Consider the following 18,154-nt stretch of genomic DNA (forward strand, 5'->3'; position numbering starts at 1 on the left):
TCTTCTTGTCAAAGTGATGCTGGAAAAAAATGTTTTGCCTACTGCAGTCTCAAAATAGTCCAGGAAGGAAAAAAAAAAAAGCAACTGTGTCTATTGTACACCAGAGCATAATAAGATGGAGAGGTAGCAGTGTCTGGTTCTACAAGATGGCTTCTACGATGCGTGAAGCAGGGACCAGTCTGCAGCAGGTAACACAGAGGTTCACCGGGCTCTCGGCCAGTCCTTTCTTAGTTTGGACAAGGATTTGATGCTTTCTAAGCTTTTGTGGCATCCACAAATGGCTTTAACACATTCCACATAATAAAACAAAACCAGAGTGGTTTAGCTTAACTTTTAATTGTTATTCCACGAAAATGCACTAATACATTCTTATCTATTTCCCTCCACCAACAGATTCTTTATTAAATTCAAATATTCTGGGGAGTACTTTTACCTGCTAATCACAGCCTGTCGGGACCAGGGTTTGGGAATGAATCAGAGAAGGCAACATTTCATCAACTACAACTCAGCAAGGTTTGTGAAGGCAGGAAGGAGCACAGAATGTGTTATTCTGTCTACTGGAAGAGAAATCTTGGTAATGGAGAGGAAGAGGTAATCTCCAGCTTCACTGTTACCTTGGCAACCGTGGCAGAAGTAAATTCTGTGTTGTAATACAACACAGTAGGGGAGGGAAGTAGGGAAGGAAGAGGCCCCATCAGCTGGCTTCAGAAGCAAATGGGAGCAACTGGGCTGGCTGTCTAATCTCCATGCACCAAATTGCCAAATATCCTTTTGTTTTGTCATCAAAATGCTACAGTTATGTAGAGGCAGCCACAACTCTACTTTCATAAAGAACAAACACTGCACTCATCTGGCTCAGGGACCCTACTGGTCATTCTTGATCACTAGGTGCTTTCTTTCTTTCTGGGATCTAGGGAAGAATATCTTCAGTGGAAGAGTCAGTGGTGTGCTGAACACCGTGCATTCTTATCAAGGCCAACTAGAAAGCTGCTATCTTCAGCAGGTGACAAGTCTCTTCCCAAATGATGCGAATGTGAGGATCTATTTGGGACACAGATGAGCCAGCTGCAGTTTTCCTGGTAAAACTGCGTATGTGGGAACTGGTGGGGACATTTCTGGGTGGGGTTTGGGTCTTCCATAGATCCAGGCCCTGCACAGTATGAAGAAAGGCAAACAGAGCGGACCTCTCAGCCCTGAAGAAGAAGAAAGTTTGGTGTAGAAAAACCAGCTCTGCATTCAGAATTCCAAAATTCACTTGGGATTTAGAAAATAAGGGTCAGAAAAGTCAGCTAACAAGACAGAAAGGGCAGGTAAGTGGAAAGGTACAAAGGAATGTCTCAGTCACAAAACCTGAATTCCAGTAAAGCTTAGGTGGCAGGTCACAGGCAGAACGGTCACATGAGCAGAGGTGCAGAGGTCCGGCCTGGCTGAGTCTTCAGCTGGAGGTCCCAGAGCTGGTGCTTTTTCACGGTCTGCCTGGCCCCCAGGTCTTGGCTAGCAGCACTCAGAGGGTTAAGAGCACATGGGGTGGGAGAGAGAGAAAGGTCTTCCCGGAGTGCCTCTGGGTCTTCAGCTCTCTTGCTCCCAGAAGTAGGCATGCCAGAGCTACCTCGTGTCCCCTGAGGTCTCATGGAGAAAACAGCTTTCCTTTCTTCCCAAGAATGACACGGAGCATTAGTGACACATCCTGCTTGTCATCTCTTTCTGGAAAGCAAGGAGAGAAGGACAGTTAGGGGGAAGTGCTAAGCAAAGGAGTGACCTGATAAAGGTTGTTCTGCAAACACTCTCAGGACTCTCTCTCTCTCTCTCTCTCTCTCTCTCTCTCTCTCTCTCTCTCTCTCTCTCTCTCTCTCTCTCTCTGTCTCTCTCTCTCTCTCTGTGTATGTATTGGGGCTCAAACTCAGGGTTTGGGTGCTGCCCCTTAGCTTTCTCTACTCAAAGTGCTCTGCCATTTGAGACACAGCTCCACTTCTGACTCTTTGGTTGTTGACTGGAGATAAGAGTCTCAAAAATAATTCAAGGACTTTCTTGTTGGGGCTGGCTTCTACAGGCATGAGCCACAAGTGCCTGTCTTCTGAATGTTTCTGTGCTTTGGTTTACTGTTGATGACAGAAATGGCAAAAAATAAGGTGGGAGCACACAAGGTTGTGCATTTGAGAGAGAAAGGGAAGGAGGGAATATGTTCACAAGCAGTATTTCAGCATGAAGAAGAAAACCATTCTTGAGACGTTTCTTAAATTACTAGAAGTGTAGAGTGGGGGATGGTTGACACACAGATCAGAAACTTGCTCTTTCAAAAGCTGATATGCAGTTATTTCTGAGAGAATTTGTTGTTGGGGTTTTAATTTTTTGAGCTCTAAGTATATTTTAGATATGAGACCCTTGTCTGTTGTATGGCTAGTGAAGATCTTCTCCCAGTCTGTGGGCTTTCTATTGATCTTGCTAGCTATGTCCTTTGCCATGCAGAAGCTCTGCAGTTTCATGCAATCCCATTTGTCCAACCTTTCTTTCATTTGTTGTGTTTCTGGGTCTCTATTAAGAAAAACTTGGCCTGTGCTAAGGAGACCTAGGGTTTCTCCTATTCCATCCTGTAATGTTTTCAGGGTGTCTGCTTTTATTTCCAGGTCTTTGATCCATTTGTAGTTGATTCTGGTGCAGGCTGATAAATATGGATCTAGCTTTTGTTTTCTACAGGTGTTTAACCAATTTTGCCAGCACCATTTACTGAAAAGGCTGTCTTTCTTCCATTCTATTTTTTTAGCTCCCTTGTCAAAGATTAGGTGGCTGTAGGTCTGTGGGTTCATTTCAGGGGTTTCAGTTCTATTCCATTGGTCCTCAGGTCTGTTCTTGTGCCAGTACCAAACTGTTTTGATTATTATACAAATTCTCAAAGAAATAACTGCCTGATTAATAAGTGGGCTAAAGATTTAGAGAGACTTTTCTGAAGAGGAAATAAGAATGGCCATTAGACACATGAAGAAATGCTCATCTTCTCTATCCATAAAAGAAATGAAAATCAAAACACCATTGAGTTTCCAACTCACTCACCTCAGTTAGAATGGCTATAATCAAGGAATCTAGTAACAACAGATGCTGTTAGGGATGTGGCCAAAAGGGAACCCTACTGCATTGTTGGTGGGAGTGTAAACTTGTTCAATCACTTTGGAAAGCAGTAAGGAGGTTCCTCAAAAGACTCCACATAGAACTCCCCTATGACCCAGTAATCCCACTTTTGGGCATTTACCGAATCGATCACAAACAAGGTCATACCAAAGCTACCAGCACAGCCATGTTTATTGCAGCATTATTTACCATAGTTAAGATATGGAACCAACCCAGATGCCCCTCAATAGATGAATGGATCAAGAAAATGTGACACACACACACACACACACACACACACACACACACACACACACTGAAATTCTATGCTTCCATCAGAAAGAATGACATCGCCCATTTGGTAGGAAAAAATTATATTAAGTGAAGTAAGCCAGGCCCAAAGAAGCATAGGTCCTATGGTTTCCCTTATTTGCAATAACTAGTATACATCTGAGACAAGCAGAAAAGATCAAAAGCTATGTACATATGACCATATAAGTTAAGCGAAATGAACCCCAAGATAGGGACACAAGTAGTTTTTTCTTTCTTGCTATTGTTTTTAGCATACTTATAATACACTACGTGATTCTCTTGTTTCTTTTGTATGTTCTTCCCCAACTGTATCTGATTCCGGTGTCCTGGATCTCATATATACATTTTTCTAATTTAGGGAGGAAAAGATATAACAAAATACTTAAATATGGATACAGGCTGGCCCATTGTAACAGTGAGATGTACAAGACACTATGTTGAAAGTGAACTTTACAAATTCGGGGGTGAGGATGGGGGAGGGAGGAGTTGGGGAGGTGGGGAAGGAAGGGATGGTAGGAGGTAACAATGATCGATAAGAAATGTACTCATTACCCTACTCATGTAACTGTAACCCCTCTGTACAGTATTTTTACAATTATAAATATTATTATATATCATATATATTATATATATTATATATATGGGAGAAAAGCCTATAGGCTCCAAGATTGTGCTTTAGCACTTCATCACTAGGTGGCACCAATGAGCCATTTAAATAAACACTAGTTCTCAGAGAAAAGCTGTTTTCCAAATCAAAGCCTTTCAGCAGTTATACCACAGGGCAAACAGATTCCTTCCTTGGAGAAACAGTGGCCTCAACAACCAGAACCAAGAGTGCTTTTTAGATTTTTTTTTTCAATCAACATCTGGTTGACCATAGCTCTCTTTAGGAGGAATCTGCCATTGCTAGAGTTATTTACTGCATGTTTTATGTACGTATGCAAGCTCCTATGGCAGTCCAAAAGGTGCTTAGAAAGGGTTTTGCTAAAATGATAAGAATTTCCTGAGATGTGTTGATAGACTATATTTGGCTTGTATATGACGAAGTATTTTCAGAATCGCAGATTTTAAATTGGAATATATACATTATACAGAAATCATGAGCTTGTGAGCTTTACATACAGGCTTATTACCTACTTGGATCACATACTCCTGCCCCATGTTAAAAAACAAAAACACCTGGATTTTAACATTGTGTTCATAAGGAGGGAATAAAGTAGGGTTTTAGTTGTGTCATTCTATACAACTCAACAGATTCAGGTTCTCTGCAGCCATCAGCAAACTCCGTTCTTTGAGCTGGGAGTGGCTAGGTGCCAGTCCTTCTACTCATATATTGAGTGGCTCCTACTCACCCCAACTAGGCCAGCTGCACTTCCCTGTGGTCTCCAGCAGGCTGGCAGACTTTCTTCTACCTGGTAAGTGCTTTGAACACCTCAATACCTGAAAATATTTAACATCATTCAAGATTCAACTTTCAGCTTCTAGGAGGAGGTATGACTTCCTATCATTTGCTACTGCTGTTGGAATTTAGTTCTTTTTGCTTCAGCCTGAGAAGGCCTTTAAAGCCATGTTGTATATTATTAGGTATGAGGAAGAGCACTGTTTTCAAGTCCCATGCAGCTTGTGGTATATGTATGAAGTGGTTACCCTGTGGGGAAAAAGTACAAACAAAATATGGGCCCAACATCGGTTTATCTCTGAGCAAAGGAAATCAAGTATGCTTTTCTATTTTGGATGTTTTTGTTCTTTGTAATAATCTCTGAGTTTTTAGATATTTTAGATTATTTTCAAATACCACATAATTATTTTTCCAGATCACAAAACAAGCTCTAGCAATTCAAAACAAAAACAAAAATAGAAGTAGACCAGGACTCCAGATCAAAATCATGTTTACTTTTAGAAATTAAGGTGACTTTTGCCAGTTTCTTGATTTTTAAATTTATTTTTATTTATTTGTTTATTTATTTATTTATATTTATTTAGCCAGTACAAGGGCTTGAGCTAAGGATTGTGCCTCTGCTTGGTTTACTTGTTTAGATGGTCCTTTACCATTTGAACAATACCTCCAGCCCAGCTTTTTTGTTAGTTAGGAGTCACAGACTTTTCTGTTCAGGTGAGCTTCAAATAACAATCCTGTAGATCTCAGCCTCTTGAATAGGTAAGAGTATAGGTATGAGTCACCAGTACTTGGCTATTTTCTTTCTTTCTTTCTTTCTTTCTTTCTTTCTTTCTTTCTTTCTTTCTTTCTTTCTTTCTTTCTTTCTTTCTTTCTTTTCCTTCCTTCCTTCCTTCTTTCCTTCCTTCCTTCCTTCCTTCCTTCCTTCCTTCCTTCCTTCCATTCATTCTTCTTTTCTTTCTTTTTTGAATAGGGTCTTGCTATGTAGCCTGGGCTGGCCTCAACATGTGATCTTCCTATCTCAGCCTCCTGAGTCCTGGAGTCACAAATATGTGACCATCACCTTGGGGGAATTTTGTCTTGCTTCCATGTAGAGGGTGAAGTGGAGGAGATTAGCCTATCCTTTGCATAAGCTATTCAACTTCTGTCTGATTCAAACAGTTTTCCAATTGAAGATATCATCCATTTGGTAACCACTGCAAGAAGCCTTTGATATCCACTCACCAAACCTGTGAATTTCGAGTCAGGTCTTATTCTTACTCTTGGGATTATCCATTTTATAATGGGCAGTTAGTAGCAGATAGGAAATAAATGGTTCAGAAAAGTGCAATAGTTATTCTATGCCTCACAAGTAATATCCTCACCTAGCCAAGACTACAAAAAAAATTGCTCAGATCCTTGGTTTATGATATGACACCATCACACATTTTAGCGATCTACTTTTACATGGAATAGAGAAAGAAGAATGTTGCTATTTAGTGTCAGTCATGCTAGCTTAACAATCTTAAGAATTTTATTTATTTATTTTTTTAAAGAAAATAGGCTCCCCCAATCACCACACTCAGACTACTATTCAAGCAAAGAGAAGATAGAGTGATCAGATAGGCAACACTGTCATGTCAAAGAAGGGGAAAAGCAAACCATCAAGGAGTAAATGTTTTCCCCAAAGTCACCCACCTAATGGTGAAAACAAACAAAAACCCAGGACTTCGAGCCTATGGATCCTGCACTGTATATGCATTTGGAAGAAGCGAATGGCATCAGGACTTCTCAGCCATGGGTGACAAGATCCTTTCGCAGCATGGTGGTACTCCTTAGCTGAAACTCCTTTTAGGGCTCTTCATAGTTTTCACATTACGTCCCAATAATGGCATATGATGTCCTTCCTGAGCTGGGCTGTGCATTTCCACTCCCTCAACCCTCTCGGTCCTCCATACTTACATATTTCTTCACTTGTGACTTTCTTCCCAGAATACCCTTCTCCCAGCTCTAACACCTCCAGAGCCCTTGATCAGTGATCATCTCCTCTGGGATACCCCCTCCCCCACACCTGGCCCTCAGTTTCCCTTCCTGCGTGTAGCATCTTTTAAGCTGTTCTGTGATAGTTATTTAGTTCCTGGTTCCAGCACAAGACTGCTCTTGAAAAGATGAACCACATCTCATTTTTTGTTTGGACCTTTGTGCATAAGGCTGGGACCTTGCTTGAACCTTCAAGAAATATATGTGAGACTAAAACCAATGAAGAACAACGATTAGAGCTACAGGATGAATAAAAGGAGATATGCATTAAAGACCTGTTATGCTTAATTTTGTGCACTTCCTCACTAGCCTGTGAGGGAAGCAAGCGTTCTTTTTCTAATTTATAGATGAAGAATCAGGGCCTCAGAAAACTGAAATCAGTTGCCCAAGTTCACATAGCCAAGAAATATGTATTTGAACCCCTATGTGGTTGACTCAAAAACAAGTAAACAGTCTGGGCTGGTGGCTAATGCCTGTCTGTGATCTTAGACACTTGAAGCTAAGAATAGAAAATTGTGGTTGCTAGACCAACCCCGGGCTGAAAAGATAACTGTACATCTTCTAAACTGACAGCAATGTAAACATGCTAGTCATTCCAGCTACAACAGGATGCCAAAAATAGGTGGATCACAGTCCACATGCACACATGTGCCTGGACGGAAAGTGAAACTCTATCTTGAAAGCAGTCAGGACACAAAAGGGCTGGAGGCATGGCTCAGCAGTAGAGTGCCTGCTTAGCAAGCCTTGAGTTCAAACTCCAGTATTCCCAAAACAATTAAAAAAAAACAGAAAACAAACAAAACACATGCTATTCCCATTATTTAACTTTGGAAGGAATAAAAGGAAAGAATGTTTTTTGGTTTCTGTAGTGCTTTCAAATAGGAACAGAAGAGTTTCAACTTTGCCAAGTTGCTACTTATTTGAAGAAACAAGAAGGAGAAGGGGGCAGGAGGAAATATTGCCAATAAAGAAGTGACGGAAGAAAGAGAGCACACAGATGAAAGGAAAGTGGGTTTGCAAGACCCAGTGAAAACACTGTGACAGAAGCTTAGTTAAGACAACTTTTGTGGAAGTGTCCCATTGCTCCACTAGCTGCCACTGAAAATCTAATGGCTTGAAACAGGGTAGTGACAGCTATGCAAAATAGTGTTAGACTTGGCCCTTTGAGAGAAGCAAGCTGCTGCTTAGCCAACCTAGCACACAAACATCATCTTGTCTTTGGTTCTGTCAACACACACACACACACACACACACACACACACACACACACACACACACACACACACATACACTAAAAGGTGGCTTAGACTGAAGGACACTTCTGCAGGCATGGCGGCGGGGTGGGGGGGGGTTGGGGGGATTGAGGCCAGGATCCTGTCACTGAGAAGATTTTCATACCATAAGGTTCAGCCCTTTGGGGTAGAGGCCAGGCCAGAAAGATGGCGTTCTGTGGTGCCTTTCTTCTCACATATTTCATTTTTTACTGATTAACAAATCTCCAGATTGTACTTCTATTATATCCACTTATTTCTTTTGTTATGTTACTCTCTTACCACATTAATCTGTTTCTCTTAAAAGTGTGTGGATTGACCCACTCCTGGGCATTTACCCAAATGATCACAAAAAGGCCACACCAAAGCTACCAGCACAACCATGTTCATTGCAGTGTTATTTACCATAGCTAAGATATGGAACCAAACCCGATGGCCCCTCAGTAGATGAATGGATCAAGAAAATAATATATATTCACAATGGAATTCTATACTTCCATCAGAATGAATGATATTGCCCATTCATAAGGAAATGGACAGACTTGGAAAAAAATTATATTAAGCGAAATAAGGCAGACCCAAAACCCCCCCACAGGCTACACGGTTTCCTTCATTTGTAATAGCTAGAAAATGTCTCAGATATTTTCTATTCTCATTCTCTCTCTCTCTCTCTCTCTCTCTCTCTCTCTCTCTCTCTCTCTCTCTCTCTCTCTCTCTCTCTCTCTCTCTCTCTCTCTCTCTCTCTCTCTCTCTCTCTCTCTCTCTCTCTCTCTCTCTCTCTCTCTCTCTCTCTCTCTCTCTCTCTGTCAGTCATGGGGCTTGAACTCTGGGCCTGGGTGCTGTCCCTCAGCTCTTCAGCTCAAGGCTAGAGCTCTACTACTTGAGCCACAGCACCACTTCTGATTTTCTGGTGGTTAATCTGAGATAAGAGTCTCATGTGCTTGTCAAGGCTGGCTTTGAACTGTGATTCTGAGATTTCAGCCTCCTGAGTAGCTAGGATTATAGGCATGAGCCACCGGCACCCAGCAAGTCTTGGATATTCTTAGTAGAGGATCACAACAGCTATGTGCATACAATCATATAAAATCATGCTATTGAAATGAACTCAAAGAAATGGAAATGAGAGGGTTTTATTTAATTGTACAGTATGCAGATATTTCTTTTTATTTCTTTCTTTTTCTTCCTTTGTTGTATTCCCTGTTGTCACTGTTTTTTATTTCTGTATCCATTGTCTTCTATATAAGTTTATCCAGTGTGGAGAAGAGAAGGGAAATCACAGAAATGGTGGGACAAAAGATGAACCAATGAAACAGTGATACTCACTAGACACCATGGTGGAAATAAACTGCAATTTGGGGAGTCGGGGTGGGGAGTGAGAGAAAATGAGGGAGGGGGTAATACTGTTCAAAAAGAAATGTACTCATTACCTTACATAGGTAAGGTAATGTATATCACCTTTACAATATATCTGCATATCATCTTTGATATATCACCTTTACAATAATTTTTTAAGAGTGTGGATTGAAATACTGACCATCTCCAAAATGCTATTACTCTACCTTTGCTCTTTCATTACAAATTGCTGCATTGGTGAAGGTGGGGGGCTCTCCTAAGTCTCCCCCATACCCTTCTGGGCCAACAGGGGCCTGGCTCCCTCCAACATCCATTTCCCGAGGTCATACTGATATTCTACTCTTTGGAGATGAGAAAATTCTCATCTCCACATCCTCAACTTGTAGCAGGGTCAAGTCCCTCTGGAGCAGGGGATTTTCTTGGAAGGTAATGAGGATGAAATCTAAGACATCCGAGTCAGTACCAGCAAGGAATGCTGTGGTGCTCAGCTTACCCATCTGGGCTGCTCCGAGGCTGTTGTGCCTGGAACAGAGCTGGGGACTGAATGTGGTTGATGCTTCTAGTATTGTGGTATCTTCAGAACCACAGGATGCTGGTGTTAAAGCACTCCAGGAATAGGTAGGTATGGCTTTAGAGGTTTTAAAGCCAGAAGAGGTAGTAGCGTTATGCTAAGGCATTTTGATTATAAAACCCCAAATCAACCATTCTGTCTTTATCTAGTTTGAAGGACTCAGCATTAATTCTCTGGGACATTATGCTGCTCTATAATGATTGCAATGTATAGCTGTGGTTAACACTACTCTGTCTCTCTCATACCTGAGGATGTCCTTATAGCACTGGATAGAAAGGGGTTACTGCAAGCCCACAGAAGCCTAAAATTGGTCCCTACATTACTGTCTCCTCACAGATGAAGTACTAGGAACTCCACATGACCTTCAAGGATTTCAGGATCTGTCTCTTGTCTATGTCAGCTGCCTGGCTCACAGCTGGCTCTGGTGTGTTTCTGTGTCTTTGTGCAGTGCATGTGTTCTATCCATGTGGAATGAGCCTAATACTCTAGTTCATTCTTCCCTGCTGGCCCGTGGTGGCTTTGAAGCCTACAAGCCGCCTAGATGACTGTAGACACAGCAGCTCCAAGAAAGAAAGCAGAACTCCAGTGTGGAGAAGGAGAAGGAGAAGGAGGAGGGCCCCAGCAGCTGGTTGTTAGGCATTTGGTGTGGCAGCCAGCTCTCCCTCAGAGGAGCAGGTCATGTCAGGGAGACCCTGGACAAATACAAGGCTGACATCCCCAGGAAAATAAAGAATAGATGGAGGTGGAGGTAGGGGCGAGGGGTGGGGAAGGACAGTTAAACAAAAACAAGCAAAAGACAAAACATCCAACACAAGTGCCATTGCCAGATCCTGGTGGGAAAGCTGGAGCGGTTGGAGGTGGAACCCCGGGCAGGACAAAAGCTGGGTAGATGAGGCCAGCTCTTACTTCCTGAGGTGTAGTGAAGGCTTCTCCTCTGACTTTCTTCTAGTAGCTGAGTGTGTCAGTGGAAATGACATGGGCTTTTCCCAAATGCCTTCTAGGGGCTGGGCCCTTCCCACCCCAGGTCCAGTGGGCAGGCAGGTGAGGCCTTCTGGGACAGCCTTCAGCACAGCTCCCACTGTGCGGAGCGAGGGACCTTCCAGCCTACTCCATACATTCTCCTGGACCAGAGTGAGCTAGCTCCCATGATCCTGTGGTGGGAAGGCTACAGGCCTCGAGCTCTGTGACCTGCCAGGCAACACCAGATTCTTCCTTCTAGCCCACAGGGCCTGCAAGCAGCATCCAGTAACTCTGCAGTGTCATGTGGGCAGGCCTCTTGCCTGAAAGCTTCTGTTTGAAGAAGGTCAAAAGGACCAGTAAATAATTGTGTTTGATTTTTTGCAATACTGAGGCTTGAACTTGGATCCTCATGTTTACTAGGCAGGCACTCTTACCAGTGAGCAATGCTTCCAACCCCTTTACCATTTCTTTTGGCACAAGTGTTTTTGTCATGTAGTTGGAAGATGATGAATGAATGAACGAACGAATGAATGAATTAGTAGTACCAGGTCATCAAGAGAGAGTGCTCAATATGGAGAGGTGATGAAAGAACTATAATGGATTCACAAAAGGGGGCTTGTGTTTCCCTTGGAGCAACCTAACATTCCTATCACACCTTACCCTTCATGTGCTAAGTGTTGTGCAGTTATGATTCCATCAACCCTAGAATATGGTTCTTACCTTTTAGCTACAGAGAAGAAACGAAGGGTCAGCACCTTGGCCATAGTCCTGTGCACGGTTATCAGTGCAGCCAAGGTGGAAACTAACCAGCCTGCTATGTCAGGCTGACTGTCACCACTCAGGACAGCATGTGCTTTCAGTTCAGTCTCTAAGTTAGCAATTGTATGACACCTGTGCTGGTCATGGGAGTATGGAGCTAGGAGAAGCAGTGGAGGCTGAGCTGTTAGAGGCCCACAGCCGGGGCGATGTCTGAATATGTCAGATAATATTCCCAGAGCAGACAGACTCCAGAATATTAAAAACAATTCTCCCAATTCTAAGTAGAGATGAACACCACCCAGCACGAGCACATTGAACATGTCATCTCTATTGTCTGTTTTAAAAAATGTGGGTGGCAAATGAGCCAAAGAAAGTAAAAAACAGAAATCCAGCCCTGGCTGATCTCCCTAAATGGAAAGAACAATATTTATTTGGTCAATTCTGTACCCAAACAGTCGCCCACATTACTGATATAGAGCAAGGTGTAGGCGCACATGCCCATATTTATGCAGGCTCCCAAGTCCATGTGCACATTTGTTCAGATAAACACTCCCCCTTCCCACCTACCAAGAATAGTTATTCATAGTGATACCAGAATCAAATGGCTTTTCTTTCCCCAAACCCTATGCTATTTCATGGGAACACATTCAACCTCTTGATTTATGTTGCAGCACGGGAAGGTATGCTGCAATACTCTTGAAGTTCTCCCATGGGACCATGGAAGATGGGTGGCATGTGTACCAGGCAGGTAGCCTCACAATGCACCATGGGAACAAAACAGGTTATTACTGTATTCTCATAATCCCACTCAGGCCTGCAGCATTCCCTTCTGCCATGCTCTCCTTTTTAACATCCTGACCTGCTCTGCAAATCTAACATCCATGCTGTCTCCTCACCAGGACACTACAGAGGATTTGACGTGAGCTCTGCTCAGAGAGGTGTGACATACAGCCCAACACATGGCCCAATATAGCTTGCATGTTACAGGCTACCTCGGTGCCTTGCAGATGCCAGATGCTACTCTTTTCTTCCCATACTACTTACTTCCACAGTTTCTTGGAAAGCTTCCCAGGGGTCTAATTCCCTTCCCTCTATACTCTATCACTCAGCACAGCTGAATGGTTCCTGGCAGATGCTTCTTATTCCCCTTGTTTTGGGATGAGCAAAGCATGACCAAATGTACTTTGATGTCTGAGACAGATTTCAATGTGGCCCAGTGCTCACCTGGGGAGTTTCCTAGTTCCCTAAAGGTTGGCTGGATGTGGGTTCTGTGCTGACCTGTTCTGTGCTGGTCTTGTCAGCAACAGGAAGAAACAGCACTGGCTGGTGAGGCATGGAGTTCTACTCTGCCAGTGATTGCAGGCCCCAGGGTTTTTACTGAGTTTTAGAGAAGCTGAATGAGGCCATATCACTGAGGATTTCTCTATAGAAATACATATACCCCCATGTTTACTGTAGCACTATTCATAACAGCCAAACTATGGAATCAGCCTCAATGGACGAACAAAGAAAATGTGATATATGTACACATGTGTGATATATGTACATATGTGATATATGTAAAACCAAGTTTTACTCAGCCATTAAGAAGACTAAAATTATATCTTTTGCTAGAAAATGAATGGATCTGGGGATCATATTAAGTGAAAAAAAGCCATTTTCACAAACACAAGTATGGCACGCTTCTGTCCTTTGTGGAAGCGAGGGTAAGACAAAACAAAGCATAATGAATTAAGGTCATGATAATAAAAGGGGAGTACAAGAGAGATGAGAGAGGGAGGAGGAGCAGGATAAGAACGAGAACTGGAGGGAGGTAAATATGGTCATAGTGTGCTCTCTCTATATATGAATATATATATGAATATATATATCCATATATATATAGGGATGTTGTGGTGAAACCCTTTTATACAATGATTCATAGCAATAAATGAATCTTAAGACAATATCCAGACTACCACTTAAGCTGAAAGAAAGACATATATACATACATATATATATATATATATATATATGTAGAGAGAGAGAGAGAGAGAGACAGAGAGAGAGACAGAGACAGAGAAGAGAGACAGAGAGACAGACAGAGAAACAGAGAAAGAGAAACCTTGAAAAAATTAATATGTAATTTTGAGAGTTTTTTGCACTTCAGGGCATGGGTCCCAGAAAGCAGAATTGATCTCCCCTAGGAAAACAAAGAATTCCATAGAAGCCATGCAGCCTTTGCTAAATAAGATCTCCATTGTGTGTCTGATGAAAACATACGGAGAATTTTCTTTCTCAGTAAGCTTGTCATGTAGGAAGCTTGTAGTTTCTTAATATGCTTATTTTTGGGTGGGAACTGTTACTTTCATTAAGTAAATAGGTCAGAAATAAACTGAGTAGTTTTATTTGAATAAAAATTGATCTTCAGATGCTTCTAAGGCTTGCAATGGGATTATGTCCAGCTAAATCAGTAATAAACTGAAAATTCATTTCACATGCCTAACCAACACAGGACACTGTCGAGTATCTGGTTCAGGAGGCTGAGATATAAGGATTACAGCTCAGTCAGCCCAGGTAGGGAAGTCCCATGAGACTTATATCTCCAATTAACCATCAAAAAGCCAGAAGTGGGGCTGTGGCTCAAGTGGTAGAGTGCTAGTCTTGAGCACAAAGGCTCAGTGACAGCACTTAGGCCCTGAGTTCAAGGCCCAGGAACATCACTAAAACCCAACAACTAAAACCACAAAAAAACAAGAACCCTTTTCAAGACGAAAAGCGCTAGAGATAAATGATGGTGACAGATGCTTCACAATGTGAGCATGATTAATGCCACTGAATGGTGCACTTCCAAGAGTTCAGATGCTAATTTTTAAAGAAAAAAAAACTGCATAGCTATCAATTCTGGCAAAAAGAAGCATAACTTAAAAATCTTCAGAAAAAGAGAAGAGTTTTATATATAATTCCAATAGCAAAAAAAAAAAAAAACAAAAAAAAACAAAAAACCTTCAGAGAATAGGTTTTCAAAGATTCAGAGCTTTATCAGGGTCAAAAAAAAAGAGCATCCAGTTAAGCTTATGTGTATGTCTAGGAGAGTATATGTTTATGCATGTGTTTGTGTTTTCAGGAAAACTTCTATGTCAGTTAATCTATGTCATAGCAAACAAATACCTGACAGAAACGACCTAAGAAGGGAGGAATGACTTACTTTGCTCATGATTTCAGCACATGACACTGGGGCAGAATATCATGGAGGGAGAACCTGTGGCACAAGAGGCTGCTCCCTCGTGGTGAACAAGAAGTGTCAGGCGCAAGGCAAGGCATAACCCCTAAGGGCATGCCTCACTGATCTACTTCCTCCGGAGAGGCCCCACTTCCTAAAGTCTCTAGACTCTTCTAAAATAGAGCCACCAGCTGAGAATCAAACGTAGGACCTTGTAGGTGACCTTTCATACCCAAACAATAGCAAAACCCTGTCCAACTATTTCAGTTTCCTCGGTTATTACTGACGGTCTTGGAATGTATAACGCTTACAAGAATTCTTCCATTTAGGATCATCTCTATTAATACACAATGTCCAGCCTATTTCTACTAGCAACAGATTAACTCTGAGAACATTCATATAACTCTTAATGCTTCATATCAGGGACGCCCAAAGGGCGAAAACAAAATCACCCCTGGCCCAGCAGACATTAAGATTCCTTTGCAACGCACATACAAATGCTTTTGGAACTGGCCGTTAAGAGTGGCGTCCAAAGAAAGGAAAAACCTTAAGCTGTTTGGATATGGACAGAAGTGCCAACCTTAATGAAAGTCTTCCTCTTCAATCATTATATTGTAAAATTAAAGCTACGTGTGAGTGTGGCCACACAGTTTACTCATGTCCATTTCCCATGTTTTCCAGAGATTAATAAGATAATATCCCTCAGCATGTGCTGTGAGCCTTTGGGTACTTTCTACTAGTTCGTTAGGCTCCTGAAGGCTCTATTGTTTACAGATGATAGGCGATAACAATAGCTGCTTATGGCCTAGGTCTGGCAGTGATAGGGTCAGTGCTCTACATACCAACTTGAGACACCACCAGACTTATCAAAGGCAGCTGATGACAAAGGACTAGCCATGCTCTGTGTCCCTTGGAGCCTACTGTACACTAGCCAGGGTGATCTAGGACAAAGCAGCATGGTACGAAGTGGACACCAGCTCAATCAAATGGTAAATGACTTGTATGTTTCATCCAGACCTTGTACTAAGTCATCGCCTACAATGTACACACGGACACCTCATCTTTTTGGAAGTCCTGGATTTTCAGGAGAAAGGAAAGCATGTGTTGTCAGGTTGTACTGGGCTTTTTAATAAGCATGAGTGCAAATGGACAGTCTTTAGCAAATACACACTCCTCCAGGAGTATGAGGCTTGAGTTTTAAAAATAAAATAGCTTCTGCTGGGCGCTGGTGGCTCACGTCTGTAACCCTAGCTACTCAGGAGGCTGAGATCTGAGGTTTGCAGTTTGAAACCAGCCTGGCCAGTAAAGTCCATGAGACTCTTACCACCAATAAACTATTCAGAAAAGGCCAGAAGTGATGCTGTGGCTCAAGTGGTAGAGCGTTAGCCTTGATAGAATGCTCAGGGACAAGCCCTGAGTTCAAGCCCCAACACTGGCACACACACATTCACTAAAATAAAATAAGATAAAATACAATGGCCACTCCAATTAATTGCCCCATCTAAAATTCTGGAGTTCAGTTAAAATGTTACAGGCTCAATTTCCTTTGATTTGGGGACATTTGTGTCTGCAATGAAACCATGAGCAGGAGTCGCATGATGGCTGTCCCATGGGGTCTTATTTCTCACTAACTGCCTGCTAACTCATGTCTATTACCTGCCTAACACTTGTAGGCATTGTGTCTGGGGCTTCTGATCCACAGCCATTCAAATTTGCTCAAGTTGCCTGAGAGCCAGCTCTATATGCACTATCATTTTACTTGAGTCACTCAGCACTGTGCCTTGTGTGGACCTGAGCACGTTTCATAGCAAGACACTGCTGGAAGGAAACAGAACTGGGGCCTCCTTGGAAATCATTTAGATGCGCAGTTCATCAGAACCTATTTGAGTAAGAATGTCCCTGAGCAGACATCTAGCTCAAGTCAAGGTCATCAGTAGGGGTCATGCTCGGTTTTTTTGTGCATCTTCAAAATTCATACAACAGCCAGGCACTGGTGGCTCATACCTGTAATCCTAGCTACCCATGAAGCTGAGATCTGTGGACTATGGTTTGAAGCCAGCCCAGGAAAAAAGTCTGTGAGACTCTTATCTCCAAGTAATTACCAAAAAAATCCAGAAGCAGAGCTGTAGCTCTAGGGTAGAGTTGCTAGCCTTGAGCAACAAACCAACAAGAAAGCTCAGGGGCAGGGCCCAGGCCCCAAGTTCGAGACCCAGGCCTGGCATACAAAAAAAGTTCATATGTAAGTACATTAGAGAGGCTTTGTCTTCATGGGTGATTTTCTTTTTTTTTTTTTTTTTTAATTTTTTTTATTTTTAATTTAATTTAATTTTATTTGTGAACATACTGTACAGAGAAGTTACAATTACATGGGCAGGATAATGCGTATATTTCTTACCAAGCATTGCAGCCTCCTCCTTTGTTTACCCTTCACATCCCTTCCCAGCCTCCCCCCTCCCCCCCATCCCAATCCTATTCCTTCCCCCCCCCCCACCGCACCGACGTTGTAAAGCTCATTTTGGACATGACAACTTGTGCTTCTCATTGTTGCAACAGGTCCACCTGTATCCTTATAGAACTGGTTTTTCCCCATCTCCTCCACTAGTTATACTGACATCAAATATAGTGAAAGCAGGGGTTATACTGTGGGGGAGGGACATACAAAGCAACAAAGAGATAATCTTATAAATGCGTTAGAAACACACGCATGAAAGAAAAAAACATTAAAATACACATCTAAGGGTTCATTTTCCTGACATCACATTATCTGACCTTTTCTACTTGACTCATACATATACTAGATATTACAAATAAGGGAAACCATGGGACCTATGTTTCTTTGGGCCTGGCTTACTTCACTTAATATAATTTTTTCCAAGTTTTTCCATTTCTTAACAAATGGGGCAATGTCATTCTTTCTGATGGAGGCATAGAATTCCATTGTGTATATATACCACATTTTCTTGATCCATTCATCTACTGAGGGGCATCTGGGTTGGTTCCATATCTTAGCTATGGTAAATAATGCTGCAATAAACATAGTTGTGCTGGTAGCTTTAGTGTGGTCTTGTTTGTAAACATTTGGGTAAATGCCCAAAAGTGGGATTGCTGGGTCATAGGGGAGTTCTATGTGAAGTCTTTTGAGGAACCTCCATACTGCTTTCCAAAGTGGTTGAACAAGTTTACATTCCCACCAACAATGAAGTAAAGTT

General features: G+C 42.1%; 1 protein-coding gene across 4 annotated transcripts in view; it reads right to left on the reverse strand.

The window, feature by feature from the left end:
• Positions 1-317: 317 nt before the first annotated feature.
• The window catches only part of Mob3b (MOB kinase activator 3B), a 195,034-nt gene continuing 177,197 nt past the window's right edge, over positions 318-18,154 (reverse strand). For all 4 annotated transcript variants that reach the window (XM_070008333.1, XM_070008314.1, XM_070008323.1 and 1 more), the window contains one exon: positions 318-1,704. In XM_070008333.1, coding sequence (XP_069864434.1) covers positions 1,675-1,704 — 30 coding nt within the window. In that variant the 3' untranslated portion in view covers positions 318-1,674. The remainder of the gene's footprint in view (positions 1,705-18,154) is intronic.

The sequence above is a fragment of the Dipodomys merriami genome, unplaced genomic scaffold (genome assembly GCF_024711535.1).
Source record: "Dipodomys merriami isolate MVZ:Mamm:240054 unplaced genomic scaffold, mDipMer1.0.p SCAF_11, whole genome shotgun sequence".
Lineage (NCBI taxonomy): Eukaryota > Metazoa > Chordata > Mammalia > Rodentia > Heteromyidae > Dipodomys > Dipodomys merriami.